This window comes from Macadamia integrifolia, chromosome 8 (assembly GCF_013358625.1).
Source record: "Macadamia integrifolia cultivar HAES 741 chromosome 8, SCU_Mint_v3, whole genome shotgun sequence".
NCBI lineage: Eukaryota > Viridiplantae > Streptophyta > Magnoliopsida > Proteales > Proteaceae > Macadamia > Macadamia integrifolia.
The window spans coordinates 16,790,333-16,806,669 of NC_056564.1; the positions used below are offsets into that span (position 1 = coordinate 16,790,333).

The 16,337-nt window shown below is 38.9% G+C and overlaps 3 protein-coding genes across 5 annotated transcripts in view; 1 reads left to right on the plus strand and 2 right to left on the minus strand.

Annotated features, from left to right (window-relative positions):
- Positions 1 to 1,620: 1,620 nt before the first annotated feature.
- Positions 1,621 to 6,235, minus strand: LOC122086092 (uncharacterized protein YKR070W; the record flags this gene model as incomplete). 3 transcript variants are annotated; one of them, XM_042654799.1, is given in 9 exon segments in its annotated part: positions 1,621 to 1,688; positions 2,226 to 2,324; positions 4,378 to 4,579; positions 4,711 to 4,782; positions 4,900 to 4,940; positions 5,081 to 5,154; positions 5,286 to 5,321; positions 5,769 to 5,872; positions 5,969 to 6,235. In XM_042654799.1, coding segments are annotated over 9 exon segments (788 nt in total), but the record flags the coding sequence as incomplete, so codon positions are not given.
- Positions 6,236 to 8,560: 2,325 nt separating this feature from the next.
- On the plus strand, positions 8,561 to 10,110 carry LOC122087404 (DNA topoisomerase 6 subunit A). The gene has a single exon (XM_042656521.1). The coding sequence runs from the start codon at positions 8,636 to 8,638 to the stop codon at positions 9,914 to 9,916; it is 1,281 nt and encodes a 426-aa protein (XP_042512455.1). The 5' UTR covers positions 8,561 to 8,635; the 3' UTR covers positions 9,917 to 10,110.
- Positions 10,111 to 10,614: 504 nt separating this feature from the next.
- The window catches only part of LOC122087403 (pentatricopeptide repeat-containing protein At5g02830, chloroplastic), a 13,703-nt gene continuing 7,980 nt past the window's right edge, over positions 10,615 to 16,337 (minus strand). The window contains exons 9-12 of the mRNA XM_042656520.1: positions 15,871 to 15,968; positions 14,651 to 14,870; positions 12,499 to 12,559; positions 10,615 to 11,141 (exon numbers count right to left, since the gene is read on the minus strand). Coding sequence (XP_042512454.1) covers positions 10,804 to 11,141; positions 12,499 to 12,559; positions 14,651 to 14,870; positions 15,871 to 15,968 — 717 coding nt within the window. The 3' untranslated portion in view covers positions 10,615 to 10,803. The remainder of the gene's footprint in view (positions 11,142 to 12,498; positions 12,560 to 14,650; positions 14,871 to 15,870; positions 15,969 to 16,337) is intronic.

Below are 16,337 nucleotides of genomic sequence, written 5' to 3' on the forward strand. Positions count from 1 at the left end.
AAAAAAAAAAAAAGACAACAACTCAGCCTTATCCCAACTAAATGGGGTCAGCTAGATGGATTCTTACACTCCAATCAGCTATATTCGAGGTCACATTTGATATAAGGCCTAAGCTATGCATGTATTTCCTAACCACTTCTCCAAAGTCATTTTAGGTCTGCCCGGCTCTTTTAACTCCTTCGATCTGAATCAAATCACTCTCCCATATTGGAGCATCTAAAGGGCTCCATTGAACATGGCCATGCCACCTCAACAAATTTCTCGCAGCTTATCATGTAACAGAGCTGCACACAAATCAGCTCTAATTTAAACATACCTTGCTTTATCCTTCCTTTGCCACATATCCATCTCAACATCCTCATCTCAGCTACATTGAGTTTATCCATATGATGCTTCTTAACTGCCCAATATTCAGCACCGTACATTATAGCCGGTTATATGACTGTCCTATAAAATTTTCCTAAAGTTTAAAAGGATATTGTCGATCACAAAACACTCATAACACATCTCTCAACTTCATACATCCTATTTTAATTCTTTGTGAAACATCATCCTCTATAGTCTATATCATCTGCTTTATTTATGATTGATCCTAGATATCTAAAACAATTACTTCGGGTGAATCTCCATCTTATGAATTTTTCACCCCCTCATTATTCATCCTAGTGTAACGAAAGTTACACACCATGTATTATGTTTTCGTTCTACTTATCTTAAAGCCTTTTGATTCCAAGGTTGATCTCCATAACTCTAACTTCGAGTTGATCCCTGGTTTTGTCTCATTTCCCAGAACAATATCATCAGCCAAAAGGACAAACATATAAGGGCTTAAGGCTGATCCTTGATGTAACCCAATTGTAATTATAAAAGCCACCCTTCTAACTTTATTGCCCCAGCAAGAGGAACCCATCATGACTCCACAACATTTCCATTATTGTTTTTTCTCCCTTTGTTTGACTTTGACATTAGCTAACATTTATAAAACATCAACTCCATCATCTATGTACTTCCTACCCTAGACTAGCTGATTCCACCCTAGAATTATTTACATTTTCCTTTATTAGTTTATCCCAAAGTTGCAAACTCAAGGCTAGTTGATTCTAGCTCTTACTTACTAATTAAAAATATTTAACATATCATTTGTCAGGTTTAAGTTAAGAGCTTCCAAAACATTTTAAGTAATAATGCTGTTATTCATATATAACCTGCACATTGGTTGCCAATGTGCCTCTAATTCGACAAAAGTAGTCCCTTTGCATTAGTATTCTCTCGTATCAAACAATCTTTTTTATCAATCCAACCAAAAGAGTTCACTACTGTATCAAACAATATCAGATACAGAGGATCAATGCTAGAGAATAGGAAGAAAGAATAAGAGAAGAAGAGTCACACACTTGGGGAGAAACCAGGCTCATGGTTCGTGTTGAATAATTAAACCGTGAGTCCTACGATGATTTGTATATCATAATACAATGAGTTTACAAATATGCCCTTACTACTAAAGCGTCATTAACCTGGACATAAACGACTAATGAAAATAGAAACACATTCCCAAATTGCCCCCTGCGGTAACATTAATAACTATACACCTAACACTGCAAATCTGAGCATAGTGCTTACCTGTTGAAGATGCCTTCTAGTGCAATTCTGAAGGCACCCATTCCAAGACGATTAGAAGGAAATTCGGCCTGCCTGAGTGATCCAAGTCAGTAGATCCATAACTTTAACATAGAAATGAAGCAAAAAGAATCTCACAAATCAATAAATATCATTTTTATGATACATGCAGACCTTTTGGACAGATATCATGAAGTAGAACAGGAATACTGATCATAGTTAATATCTTGTACATGGCAATAAGAGTAGGTGAGCGGCCCATATCCCAACATGCCATGCCAATACTGGCAGACAAGATCAAGCACTTGAGGAGATGCACTAGGATGTCCCAGTTTGACTCAATGAACAGATGTTTAATAACTTCTGGACTATATGCCCTTATTTTTCATCACTATAGGATGGTATAACATCAACCATCTACGATGATTTTTTGGGCCTTGTGGCCTAGAAGATTTCCTCATTCAGGCTGTCAAAAGCCGCATACAAGCTCCAACTTCAACACCAGAAAGAGGTTACGGTGTTATAGAGCTTCTTTCTATCTGGTCCATTTGAATTGAATTCAAAATTCCCTCAGTAACAAAATCACCAGAAGTAACAACCTAACTGACCTGGTATTCAAGATCATCGTTTGCAAAATATAAAGGTTGTTGATGCATACTCCTCTCTGTCCCAGGGAGACCCCCAGTTGTTAAAATGTCACAGAGAACCTAGATCCATCCATCAATTAGTTGCAAGAATTTCACAGGAAAACCAACTTTGGAAAAAGAGAAGCATGCAAACATCTCATAGTTCTTGATAGTGTTGACAGCCCACACCTGTATGGCATAAGGGCTGATCTCACCATTTCAAAAAAGGGAAAATTATGTCCCCCTCCCCTGCAGTTTGCCGAAATTACGTGTGGATCCAAGGGTTTAAGCGATTTATGCCCCACTCCCCTAACAATGACGGTGTGAGTATTTTGTTACTTTCATACATCAAAAGACTTGAATACCCTTTTAGTAAAGATAGTCTTGATTTGAGAGGACCATTATACCCTTTTAGACTTTATTATCCTATTAAGTAGAGATTGATAAAAGGGAACCGTTGGAGAAGGTGAAGTCGATACCTATGCAAATTGCCCCTCTACAACCAAATCCAAGTGAAGAAGAAGCCATACAACTCCGGCAAGGCTCAGTTTCTAATCGATTCAAGCTGGCGAACCCATGTAAGCGAACACTCAACCGAAACCCTACACCTAACCCGATCGATTCACGCCGTCCGCCGCTGTGACTGTTTATCGGGCGATTTCTTCTCCTAGATTCTGTTTTAGTGCTTTTCTCAGCCTATACATACCCAAACCCTACACCTAACCCAAACCCAAACCTTGCTCAGATACCCATTGATTCCATCAGAGAAAGAAACCCAAAATTTCAAGAAAGAAAAGGGCCCAAAACTCATCATCAAGCATAAACACATAATATTCCTCAAATAGATCAGTATCCGAAAATCAATGACAGACAACAAAACACAGTATATCTGTACAAAACAATGAATCCAATTGACCGATGAAAAACAATTAAAAACATTAAAACCCACAAAAGATCTTATGATTTAAGAAGGAAAGAGGTACGGATTTTAGAATAATCATACATGGAGAAGAACTTGGAAATCGTTGATGCAGAGTAAGGCTTGTGTCGTTTGCTGTTTGCTGTTTGTTTAGAATTTGATTATTGATCACCAATGAAAGTAAATCTTCTTCTTCTCCTCTGATTAAGAGAATGGAGAGACATTCTTGAGATTAAAAAAGAAAAAAAAGGTTTCCGTTCACACATGGTAGATTTAAATTTCCTTCCAACTTCCAAAATCCTATTTAGAGTAGCAGAGAAGGGAACAGAAAGTCACACAGCTTCTATGTCTCAAGAAGTTGAATCCACCTAATGGATTCACTTACAACAGAGATAGAGAAGCTTCACTCTCGGCTCCTAATGGAAAACAAGAAGATATGGAAAAGGGAAATTTCAATGCAAAGAGAAGATAGATTCTTCACCAACAAATGCTCTAAACCCTAGATTCATCCCCAAACACAGAACATATCAAATACAGGGGAGGGGTTCGTTGGTGTGAATCTAAGCCTCGCCGGAGTTGTATGGCTCCGCTCTCGCAAGTTAGCTTCGACTGAATCACTGTTCTCCTATGTTCTCCGCTCCTGCAAGTTCGTTGACTGTCACAGTCGAAGGTTGAAGGTGAATTTCGTTCCAAGTCAAGGGTGTGAAAGGTTTGGTTTCAAGTAAAGGGTGTTTTTGTAACTTCACTTTTTAAAAAGGGTATTTTCGGCATTAAAATGGTGAAATCATCAACTAACAGTTTTAAATTAACAGTGACTAACGGATTGGACCTAATTGTAAGAATCTTTCAAACTATAGGGGAGGGGTGAGTAAATCGCTCAAAACCTTGGACCCACGCGTGATTTCGGCAAACTACAAGGGAGGGGGATGTAATTTTCCCTTCAAAAAATAGTTATAAGAGTGGTTCAGTTTTATTTGTACCGCAAGGATTATAAATGGATAAAATGACAGGACAATATACAAAGTTGAGGCAAAAAAAAAATCATTATGATTTATGGGAATTTTCAATAAGCTAGTGAAACATTAAGAGATATTTAGCAAACATTAAATTTCAGACCATAAATAAAAACATTAAGAGAAAAGTGCTATATTATGTTGAAAATGTAGGAAGAAATTAAGAGAACCAGATAATATACAAGTTAGAAAACATGAAAACCTGAATATCCCTGCTCCAGTCAACAGAGTCACTGACAACAAATGCTGCTTGAACTCTCTCTGAGAGAACATTGCATCTTCTGGTTACCTCCTTCGAGTTGCTATTCTTGTTAACTTCCTGCTTGATTGCCCAACTCTTATACTGAGACAGGGGATCAATGTTGCAGAAGTAGGATGAATACTCATCTATTGACAGAACATTTCTGCAAATAGAATATGTTAGCAATCAAGCAATTGGAATACAGAAAATAAAGACAAATCTATAATTTATTGTGACTAAATCCATATTCTATGAAACCTTTAAATAGTCCAAGGCAACAGATGAAGACCTTACTTAAAGCCATACTCTGACATTACCGAAGCAGGTTCCCCTTTTCCGACAGCAATAATGAGTTCATTCTCGTATCTACAGGGGGGGGGAACCAATTAAAGGCTTACAACAAATAAGATATTTTCATGTTCATATGTATGTGACCATGAATGTAGATTACTATAAGCCAAAGATTGTACATAAGATAGGTACCTATTTACTAGGTTTCTGAAAGGAGAATGGCCTTGTACAACCTGGATGGGAATAAACATTAGAAAGAGATTGCTAGGGATGTAACAAAGAAGGTGAGGTCTAAGTAATATTCGGAGAGGATATGAGCAGAAAAGCACATCCTGACAAATCTATAACAATTTCAGAATCTTCTGAACAGTACCTGTGTAGGTAAAATATTTAACCCCAAGAGATTACTCAACTCAGAGGCTCGCTTAGATTCTGGGATGCCACCTCCTGCTCAAATGGAATGACAATAAGGACTCAATGATTAGACCATTGTACTTCCTATCACAAGTTCACAACCCTCCAAGGATCTAAATCCAATTTTTAATGAAGCCTTCTGTTATTGCTAAAAAATGACCCACCGTTTGTCAAGAATAGAAATGGGATCTTCAAGGTGCCTGCAAAGAAGAAATGCTCTGGTAAGTAATGCATTCTCGGAAACAGGGGAGGGGTATAGAAGTAGAATAAAAAATGGTTGCACCAAACAAACGACAGCAGTTCAAATAGAAACGATCAAATTCTCATAAAGCTCACTATTTCAATATATGAAAAACGGAAGAAGAAAAAACAGTTTCCCAACATTGGTATGGTAAATGGTGCCAAGTGCACTCAAAACTGCAAATAACCTTTCCATTGATTGACGAGTTTCATTGATAAATCAAGAAACGGTTGCGTTCTGGGCTCATTTTTGCTATATTTAATCTCAGATAATAGAGACTATCGTTAATTCAATGGAAAAACAAAGCAAAAGGAGTCTTAAAAATCACTCAAAATTCTAAAACAAAAAGAACACTGTCAAGTTTAGAGAAAAAGATTCAAACAAATGAATGGTTAGCGTCTCCTACCCGAATCTTCATATAACTTTCTCAGCGCCTGTGGAGAGCCTCCGATGGGAGTCCGGCCTCGAAGAATAACACCATCAATGTCAAACGCTACTCCAAAAGAAGGCCTGCAAGCCTAAAGATGGATCACTGCTGAGACGATGAAACATTAAATAAAAACTGAGAGTTAAACTGACCGTTCGGGCTGAGACTGAGATTGTAACTGAGAGAATGAACGCGCAAACTCGAAGAGGCATAGCCGCAATGACTCTCTGGTTCTTCCATGATAAACTCTAAATAAGGTGCAAAACCTCATTCTCTCTCTCTCTCTCTCTCTCTCTATGTAAATGAATTACTTAGAAAGAGAATTACATGACTCTCTGGTTCTTCCCTTTTAAGCTGTTAATTGTTTTACTTCTCTGCCTCGGCTTCCTGAGACCGGATTTTCCTGCCCAGTTAAATTCTGGATTCTGGAACCTACGGCGCTCAAATGCACGGAGTGCGCAGTACTTCCACGGGTAAAAGAGAAACTTTAAGGTAAAATTCAAACGTCATATAAACCATAATAATGTGAGGTGACGTTACATCCTAAGGTGAGTTTTATCATTTTGGGTTTCCAAGCGGGATGGCTCCTGGGCCTGGAGGTTTAAAACCCAAGAATCGGATCCGGATCAATCCAGGCTGATTCCAAACCTGTGGGTTCGTTGATTTCAAGCGCTGATCTAATGGTTCTGGCCTTATGGGTATGGTCCTCTATTCTGATCGGTAAAAACACAATAGTTGGATCAGCATTTGAACATGTGTTGATCGTCCAGATAGCTATGGACACGACCTAGCCTATTAGAGCTCAGGAGAAGATCCAAATCCAGATATATCTCAGGCATCTATGGTTTTTTTGTACCAGAATCAACCAATCCAATCCAATTTTTAAAACCCTAAGCAAATTTTATGTCCTTATTTCGGGAAGAAAAAGAAAAACCCATATGCGTAAACTTGAGTGCCACACGTGAGGTGAGATCTTGTGGGTATTTTGTTCAGGCCGGAACCATTTCGTGGTCAATTTCCATTTTATCATGGCTCCGTTTGGACCGCAAGAAGGGCTTGGTGGGCCACGGAATATTTGTAATGAAGGGCCCCACATGTTCTGATTTGTAAGAAAAGGGGAAAGGAAGTGAGGAGAAGAGGCATCTTTTTAGAAAAATTACATGATTACCCACTTTTGGGTTTCCCTTTACAAAATTACTCAACTTATGTTTCAATTAACAAAAATACATTCTTTTGGGTTTGGGTTTACAAAACTACCCAAAATAGTGTTCATCCCTCAACTGAGTAAGTTTTTTGACAGTTTTACCTCCCACCTTTCACCTCCCACCCGCCACCTGCTCCTCATACCAAAACTTTGTTTTAGCTGGGACTTGCCAAGACACTTGTCTAGTAGGCCTCCAAAACGCATTGCGGAGCCTTCACACCCAAATGTCACAGTATACTTAGAACTCCACTCAGTTCAGCAGTAACAGTCTCGCACTGGTCACCACAATATCCAACATCGCATCATCTATCAAGATGGGATAACATTTGACGAGTACTACTAATGATCACGAAGATGGGCTCCCAAACCCACGTTGGCTGAGTGCAGTAGGCAGGAAGCTACTCCAGAAATCGGCAAGCCATATCAAGCCTAATTTGATGGTGGCACAGGATGGGTCCGACAAGTATAAAACCATCAATGCAGCAATGAACGCTGTCTCACATAAGAGCAAGAAGAGGACCGTCATCTACGTGAAGAAGGGAGTGTACAAAGAGAAAGTGTTGGTCCAATCTAGCAAATTTAACATTAGGGATGATCAGTAATGGCATGGGCACCACTATAGTCAGTGGTACCTCAAATTTGTCGACGGAACCCCCTTCTTTTCAAAGTGCCACATTTGGTAATTAATCAATCTCCTCCCTTCACTTTCCCTTACTATTTAGCTCCTGTTCCCTTCCTGCACTATTATAAGAATGAATTGATGATGATGATGGTGATACAATGATGATGCAATTGTGTATGGGAAAGGATTCATGGCTTGGGACATGGGATTTTGCAACAATAAAGGGGCAATAAAGCACTAGGAGGTGTCCGTACAAAAGCATTTAGACCAATTTGTCTTCCACAGGTGTTGAATGGACACATCCCAATACCCTCTCTACACACATTCCCTTCGGCAGTTCTTACGATAGTGCAACATCTTAGGTTTCGTTGGCTTCATATTTGAGAACTCTGGTTAGGATCCACCGAGAGAGTTTGGGGATCCTCGCACTTAAAAGAGATTCTTTAAAAATAAGAAGCAAAAAAAGGGAGTGGGTGGGAGGTGGGGGTTAAAATTGTAAAAAAACTCCTCAATTGAGGGATGAACACTATTTTGGATAATTTTGTAAATTCAAACCCAAAATAATGTATTTTTGTTAACTGAAACATAAGTTGGATAATTTTGTAAATGAAAATCCAAAAATGGGTCATTATGTAATTTTTTCCTTTTTTTTGGGTAGAAACATTTTACCTCAACTATCACCACTCCAAGAGCCATACACTCTCCTGATCTCCTCCACCACCACCCCGTCAAACACCATACGCCACTTGATCCACGTTCGAGCATTGCTTCTCTCCACGATTCCACTGCCCAAGCATATCCTGTGGGGCCCCCTTGTCACCCCGGTTCAGGCCCTTCGGGTGCCCAATTCCTCTCCGGGTGGGGCGTAAGTAACCACAAACGTGCTAAAAGGTCAACCGTTATCCGAACCTAAACGGGACCACAGGATTCCTACTTGAATTTGAAGCCCTAATTCATGGTTTCCGAACTCTTACTAGTCATTTCCCGCCAACCTTTCTCTCTCAGAAGTGAGATTTTCCAATGGCGGACAAGAAGAAACGGCGGCGAGCTGATCCCGACTCGGAGGACGAAGACAGCGTCGGGCACGGCGCCCAGCCCTTCAAGAAGCGCTTGAAGTCCGACAATGTCATCCTGTCAGGACTCAGGAAGCTCACCGAGTCCCTCCAATCGAACAACACCGATCAGAAAACCCTAACCCTTTCGGACCTCGACCTCTCTTTCAACTGCCGTGAAGTGGCCGACCTTAACCTCTCCTCCGTCCAAGACGCCGTCGAACGACTCATCATTCGCGTCACGCAATCCATCCTCTCCGGCTCAGGCTTCTCCTTCGATGTCCCAGCCCGTGGCAACGCCAACCAGCTCTACATACCCGAGCTCGATCGCATCGTCCTCAAGGACAAGACCTCCATTCGCCCCTACGCCAACGTCTCCACAGTCCGCAAGACCACCATCACCGCTCGTATTCTCCAGCTCGTCCATCAGCTCTGCCTCAAGAACATCCATGTCACCAAGCGAGACCTCTTCTACACCGACGTCAAACTCTTCCAAGACCAATCCCAGTCCGATACCGTACTCGACGATGTCTCTTGTATGCTTGGATGCACCAGGTCCAGCCTCAATGTCGTAGCCGCCGAGAAGGGGATAGTTGTTGGAAGGATCATTTTTAGCGACAATGGTGATATGATCGATTGCACTAAAATGGGTATGGGCGGAAAGGCCATTCCTCCCAATATCGATCGTGTAGGGGATATGCAAAGTGACGCCCTCTTCATTCTTCTGGTCGAGAAGGATGCTGCTTACATGAGACTGGCCGAAGATCGATTCTATAATCGGTTCCCATGCATCATTATTACGGCGAAAGGGCAGCCAGATGTGGCGACGAGGCTGTTCTTGAAGAAGATGAAGACGGAGCTGAAGCTTCCTGTACTTGCACTTGTGGATAGTGATCCGTATGGATTGAAGATTCTATCGGTTTATGGGTGTGGATCAAAGAACATGTCTTACGATAGTGCAAATCTGACGACTCCTGATATCAAGTGGTTGGGGATCAGGCCAAGTGATCTGGACAAGTATAAGATACCAGAACAGTGTAGGTTGCCCATGACAGAGCAGGATATTAAGACTGGTAAGGATTTGCTGGAGGAGGATTTTGTGAAGAAGAATCCTGGATGGGTTGAGGAGTTGTCTTTGATGGTGAAGACCAAGCAGAAGGCAGAGATTCAGGCATTGAGTTCCTTTGGTTTCCAGTACTTGTCGGAAGTGTATTTGCCTCTTAAGCTACAACAGGAGGACTGGTTATGAGTGAAATAAGAAAGGGACACAGGAGGCTGTGCCTTATTAACCCATGTATTTCCACCCTCTTCTCCTTGTTGTTGGGGATGGAAAGATAGATATAAGATTGTACTTTTGCTGTTCCTCAGATTTTCCATCCATCATATGAGAAGAAAATCTGAAATTGTTGTTTTCATTGCAAACCAGAACAAACTTTCATTTCACATCCATGCCCATTTTGTGCGAGGTTGAAAAAATGTTGATGGACAGCATCTCAATTTAGCATTTTCACACCATCACATGTTCAGATATCGTCCCTGAATCTTCAGCTTCAACATCTTAACAGAATATCAGCAAAATACTAGATGTGTTTTCGATCTCTTACTTTGACAAATAGGAAATAACAAGCAAAACTGAAATTCAGATTTCAATTATAGAAGGTTACGCTAATGAGTGATATTTGGAAGATTGCAATTGCACTTGCATCTGTTGCTGACAAAAAAAGGGCGTACGCACGAGGCTCCCGCACGTGCGAAGGGGGGGCGAGAACTATTTAGCCCCTGAGAATGTTGAGAGGCTGTTTCGACTGCTTGACCACTAGGTCGCAGCATTCATACCTTACTTCTGTTGCTGACGCTGTTAAAAAAATATTGCTTGAACCAATTCTATTTTTCACAATGATTTGATGCCGGAAAGAGAGGAGAAGGAAAGAAAAGAAAGAATCCACAGAAGAAAAACAGTTTTCTTTTCTAATTCGCAGCATCAGCTGTACAGATACTATTTCCAATGACGTAGGGTATCTGTGAATATTACAATGTAGTGAGCTTGTTCTGCTTCAGAATTTGTATAACAATAAAATACAAAAATATAGCACAAATATACATGCAAAATTGGATTTGGAGGATGTAGTGCGTTACTTATCTTCTAATGACACCTACTCTTCTCTGCAACCAGTGATACAATGACTTCCTTGTAACCTTTAGCCTTTGTAAAACTGCAGGTCTTCTGGCCATGGGTTCAAAGTCAATGGGCAGCCTGTTGTTCACCTGATTTTCATTGTTCATGTCTAGAGTGAAAGGGCTTCCAAAATCATTTCTAGTAATTGGAATTCTAGGTCCTTCCAGGATGACTTCTAAACCCAGTTCATTCTGCAGAAGTTTGATTACTGCATCCTGCACCTCAGAAACATGGTTTGTGCCCGGACCTTTTCCCTTGGTTCCTAGAATGATGTTCATGTCATCTTTGATTGGATTTCCTGCAATCAAGAAAACCACTTGACGAAAGAATTTACCAGAAGATGGAACAGCACTAATATGCTTGATGTAGAATTGTGATAAAATCAGAAACCACATATTTCAGTGATACTGTCAAATGCATCACATATCAATTTGCAGATCAAACCCCTCAGCTCAAAAGTTACAGACAAAGCAATAAAACAGAACTCGAGCACTCAAATGGGGCTGTGATGAGCTGAAGGGACTTGGTCTGGCAGCAATTGGAGAATCCTTCTAAGTTCCAGCCCCAAAACCACTTTCTCTTGGGTTTCCTGATAATCTGCTTAGGAGGAAGAGCCTGATGTTCCTACTTCACCAGTTGAAGCAATGAAAACTTGGAGGGTCCAGTCCAGCTGAATGATTTGGTGCTCAAACTGGTTTTTCCATATCCATGTGGTACACAGGGCATGTTCCCTAATTTATATTTAGTCAATCAGTTCTGTTTTTGAGACATAGTAGCTTATTTTCTTTATGTATTGTTGTTTGTTTCAACAGCCTTTAATCACTTTTTGGGTTTGATCCGGAGAAGGGCAGAGAGATTTATGTGCTCATTGAAGCCCTAATCACAAGTCTTGGATAACTTCTATGCTCTAGTCATTTTACTTGAGGATAGCCAAGTTGACCACCCCCATTCTCTATCTAAAAGGTACAACAAAAAATTTGAGAAACTATTGAATTATTGATGAATAAACAAGCTATCTATCGGAGTCCATTATGAGTGTTAACAAGTTCTCTTACTGGGGGAACTCCATTAAGGCCTTCCTCATGGGTCGGTAGGAGCGTAGGACTAATCTTTTGTTCTACAAAAAGGCAAAACTCCTCTGGTTATCCTTTATTTTTTTGTTAAATATATTTATTTCTTATTCTTTTATCTCCTAAACGCTAAATGATTTATCAGCCATATCCTAAACCATAAAAAAAGCCTCGTTGAGTTTCCAGCCGAATCCTAAACAATAAACCTTCTTCATATTCCTATGTTTTGCAATCTGAATTTTCTCAAACACTAGATTGGCCTCCATCAATCTCCTAAGCCTCTAACATTGACCAAAACAATCAAACCACAGTGGCGAGGTCAAAATATTTGATGTTGAAACAAGCTCCAAATTGTAGGAGAAAAAACCAGATAACATTGAAAATAAATGTAACTAAAGGAAGCCAAAACTTTTGTTTGTGTATGTGTGCATACATGTACATGTTAATGCACACTTTGTGTCATGATCCCAAACTTAGGAGTCATTAGTATTCATGAAAGCATATTAGTTGATCAAGCAACAAAGTCTTATCCCAACCATTTGTATCTATGTAAGTATGTAACCGTGTTACTAATATAGTTCTGACCTAGAGCGCAGCTCTCTTTGATCATCCACAAAACTGCCAGAACAACAATACGAGCTTCAACCTGTTGACAAATAACAGGAAGAAATGAGCAACATATATGCATCTGCAGCTTCAGTTTTAACTCAAAATGCATGGAAAAGATCTATTGATTGGGAATAGTCACGGAAAAAGATGCACACATGTATAGCATCTAGGTTTTATATTTTCATTGTACAACAAAAGTGATTATCATGTCAAAGCAAAAGAGAAACTGCTTTGTCCTATCTCAGGCTCTCAGCAGACACAAGTACCATTCCCATATCCCATGTCTGGTACTGTACTACTGAATGGATACTGTACTACTGAATGCATAAGTGGTAACAATGGTTACCCATAACTCAAAGAGGTCTGATGCAAGATTATTGTGATTTTGTTTTGCAACTTCAGCGAAATTTGTCTTCCACTAATGTTAACAATTTCAGATATCACTTCTTCAGTAGACTGCAACATACTATTCATGGCAATACAAAAAATTACTATTTCTGTAAGAAACTTGTAGTAGTCTTAGTTAATCTGGGTTTTCTAATTTGTAGGTCTTTAGTTGAACTGAGAAATTTTATCTTTCTATTTTTAGTTGGATACTTGAGTATTATAGTCAAGTATGAGTTTTTAAATCAGTAATTGTTTTAATGTTATTGTATCGGTCGTTTAGAACAAGAATGCAATGACTATATAAGCAAGCCATGGTGTACACTGTAATAGAACTTCTGTTGGTTTCCTGCAGACAAACTTGGTTTTGTCTGCAATTGTACATCCTTGGCTGAGTTGGATACTTTTATAGCTACTCTTCTTGTTGTTCTCAATTATTTCTTTCTGATTACTCAATCTGGGTTAGTTTCTTCCTGGTCTTGATATTCTTCAAGAATTTTCATATTTTTTCACTAGTTCTCTGTAAGTTTCTTGATCATTCCAGATTCATTTGTTAGTTCTTATCTGATATTCTTAATTCTTTGAAGAATTCTTTAATTTCAATATGTTCTTGATTATTTCTTTCAAACCCATCCAGATTTATGATCTAGAACAATTTATAATAATTTTAAGATGGCTGTACATATATATATATATATATAAGAATCAAGAATAACGTTCTTTCTTGACTAGGCCCCTTAGTTCACATTCCTGATTCCTCTAAGCTTGGTTCAAGTTTGGTTAAGATTGGATTTGTTTTGATTCTGTTTTTTTTTTTTTAACTCTCTATTTTCCTATTGGAAAGCCATAAATTCATCAAAACCCAATCTTTTTCCCCCCAATTCATTTTCTTTTCAGGCTTGCTTTTTATCAAAAACACTTCAACCCACATGGTTACAAGGATTGTTAAAATCTTCCTGCATCAAGAACTTGTGGACTTGAGTATCCAAATCCTTAAAGGCCATGTTGATATAACATATGGATATGTAAGGGGCCACTTTCAGACATGGCTCAGTTGTAAATAATATAGAGACAACAATACCAAAGAGACTATAGATAATTTCAAACCTTAAAAATCTAAAGATATGAACCATATAAATATGCTGCTACATAAAATGTGATGCTTTTTAAAAACAAGCTGTACATCAGGGGATTCATCGTTTACGGTTGACAGTTTGGCAGCACGACTGTCCATTCTGCGTGCGTGCGTAGTTTAGTGTAATTATTGTAGTATAAAATCCTTCTCAGTGGTGGTCACTGATGTATACTGGCGGTCCAACAGTCCCTTAGTCTGAACAGTACAATTGTCAATACTCAAGACTGGGCATTGCACTGCCATGAACATTATTCTCAAATTTTGGATTATAGACCTACCGCAGTTTGACAAGCCGGTCCACAGTTCTTTAAATAATTGACCAATCTGAACTTGAGATCATGCAACTTCCACACTCAAAACTGACATCCAGACCTAATACCTCTGTACCCATAGGGGTTACCATGTCCAACACCCTCAAACTTCATTATTCCAGCAAGATACCATGTTATCCAAGACAGCATTAGTTACATTTACATATAGCATTGAAATCTTCATGTTTCTGCATTTAGCTTGGGCAGAGAGCACTTGATGCAGCTATGCTCCATTAATCCCAGATGATTTTTCAATTGTTTAACTAGGTTTGCCTTATTATATATATACCAACTGTACCTTGGTAAGGCCTCGAAGATCCATCATGAGGCTCTCAGTGATATCCTTTTGCAAGTGACCAGCAACTTTTTCAAGAAGAAAACTTTGAGGTTTCTTTAGATCAGTTTTGATAGAAGAACTTCCTGAGGCCAGTAGGCCTTGATTTTGATTGCTATCCTGTATTACTCCTTCACACCACTCCTCAATTAATTGCTTGAGGTAATAGTCATTGGAATTGTACCTGCAAATGCATATTTGTATTAGGCAAAGAGAGGAGAACATGATTTGTGCCCATGCAATTTTAGGGCAAAATACGTTCAATAACCTGTGCATAGCAAAGGAAACGATGTTCATAGTCAATAATACTAATATGTCTTGCAGATAATTTTAGGAATCTAGTGCATACCAGCAACTTGGGACTGAGACATTAATGCTAGTTGTGACATTAAAATAAGACATAAAAAGGGTGCTATGGCCTATTGCCATAGGTTATTTAAGCCACTGTAATTTTCTTTTGCTTCTTGGGAAGATATTGGATCTATGTTGAAGACCCTTGAAGATTTAACTATCTTGTATCTATGAAAATTTGTGATCTAGTCGTACTTAGCATTCTCTTCATTTCTCTCTAGTGCATCAGAGTCTAACTGCCTTTAGTTTGGGAAAGACTGATCTTTCGAAATGTAGCCAAGTGAAATGGCTATGTGGGAAACTTAGGCATATGTTCTGTGATTTCCGATGGACCAGTTCGTTTTTGGTTGTTTGTTTCATCTTTGTTTAGTTCCAAGAGGGATTTTTTCTGAACCTTTTTTAAGGGGCTTAGTGTTGGTCGCTATTGACGTCAACCTCCAAAAGATCAACCCCAATTTTTGCAAAATCATTGACACACAACAAGTCTAGATTTGAAGATCATTTTCTTCAACCCAGAATCCGAGGAATTTTTAGCTGATTTTTGAGTGTTGTGAAAGGATCTTGGCATAACTTAACTTTGAGTTGGTCTAGATATTTCTTAAGTTCTTTCAAGACTTATACTGTATTTTATTGTCACTAGTGCTCCTAGACATATGTCTTGGGTCTCATTAGCCTCTTTTAAATGCATCACATATTAGTTTGCAGAAGGAATTCATACAGCACAATTTAAATACATGAACTAAATTGAGAGTAACATGAAAAAACACATTTAGACATGCTCAACTCACCCTGCTTTCCACATGAAAAAACACATTTAGACATGATTGACTCACCCTGCTTTCCGCATATCTTGATATATAGCCAGGCATTGCTGTACTTCTTGTACGGAACCATATCTGCTACGGGCTCTTAGAAGTGTATTATATGTCACCTGAAATGAAAAGAGTCATAATTCTTCTGTCTCTTGAGATAACAATATCTTTGTTTTTTTTGTTTTTACTAGATACATCTCTGAAGATAAAGTAAAATTTTTTATGCGGTAGCATTCAATTTATAATTGCAGTACCCCAAAAAAAAGCAAAGAGGAAAAAAAAAAAAAGCAAGGTAAAGAGGAACAGAATTATTGCTTAGATTGCAACTCTTTTTCTCTGTGAAGCAGATGCCTTAAATATTTGGAACTCTTTTTCCATCATAACACATTAAACCAACTTTTTTACAAAAAAAAATAAACCAACTTCATCTGCCCCATATAGTAGCAACATTATGTCAAAAGAAAAAAAATAACTTCTTTTTTTTTTTT

Coding starts and splice junctions, on each gene's coding strand:
- LOC122087404 (XM_042656521.1), top strand. CDS start 8,636: ATGGCGGACAAGAAGAAACGGCGGCGAGCTGATCCCGACTCGGAGGAC.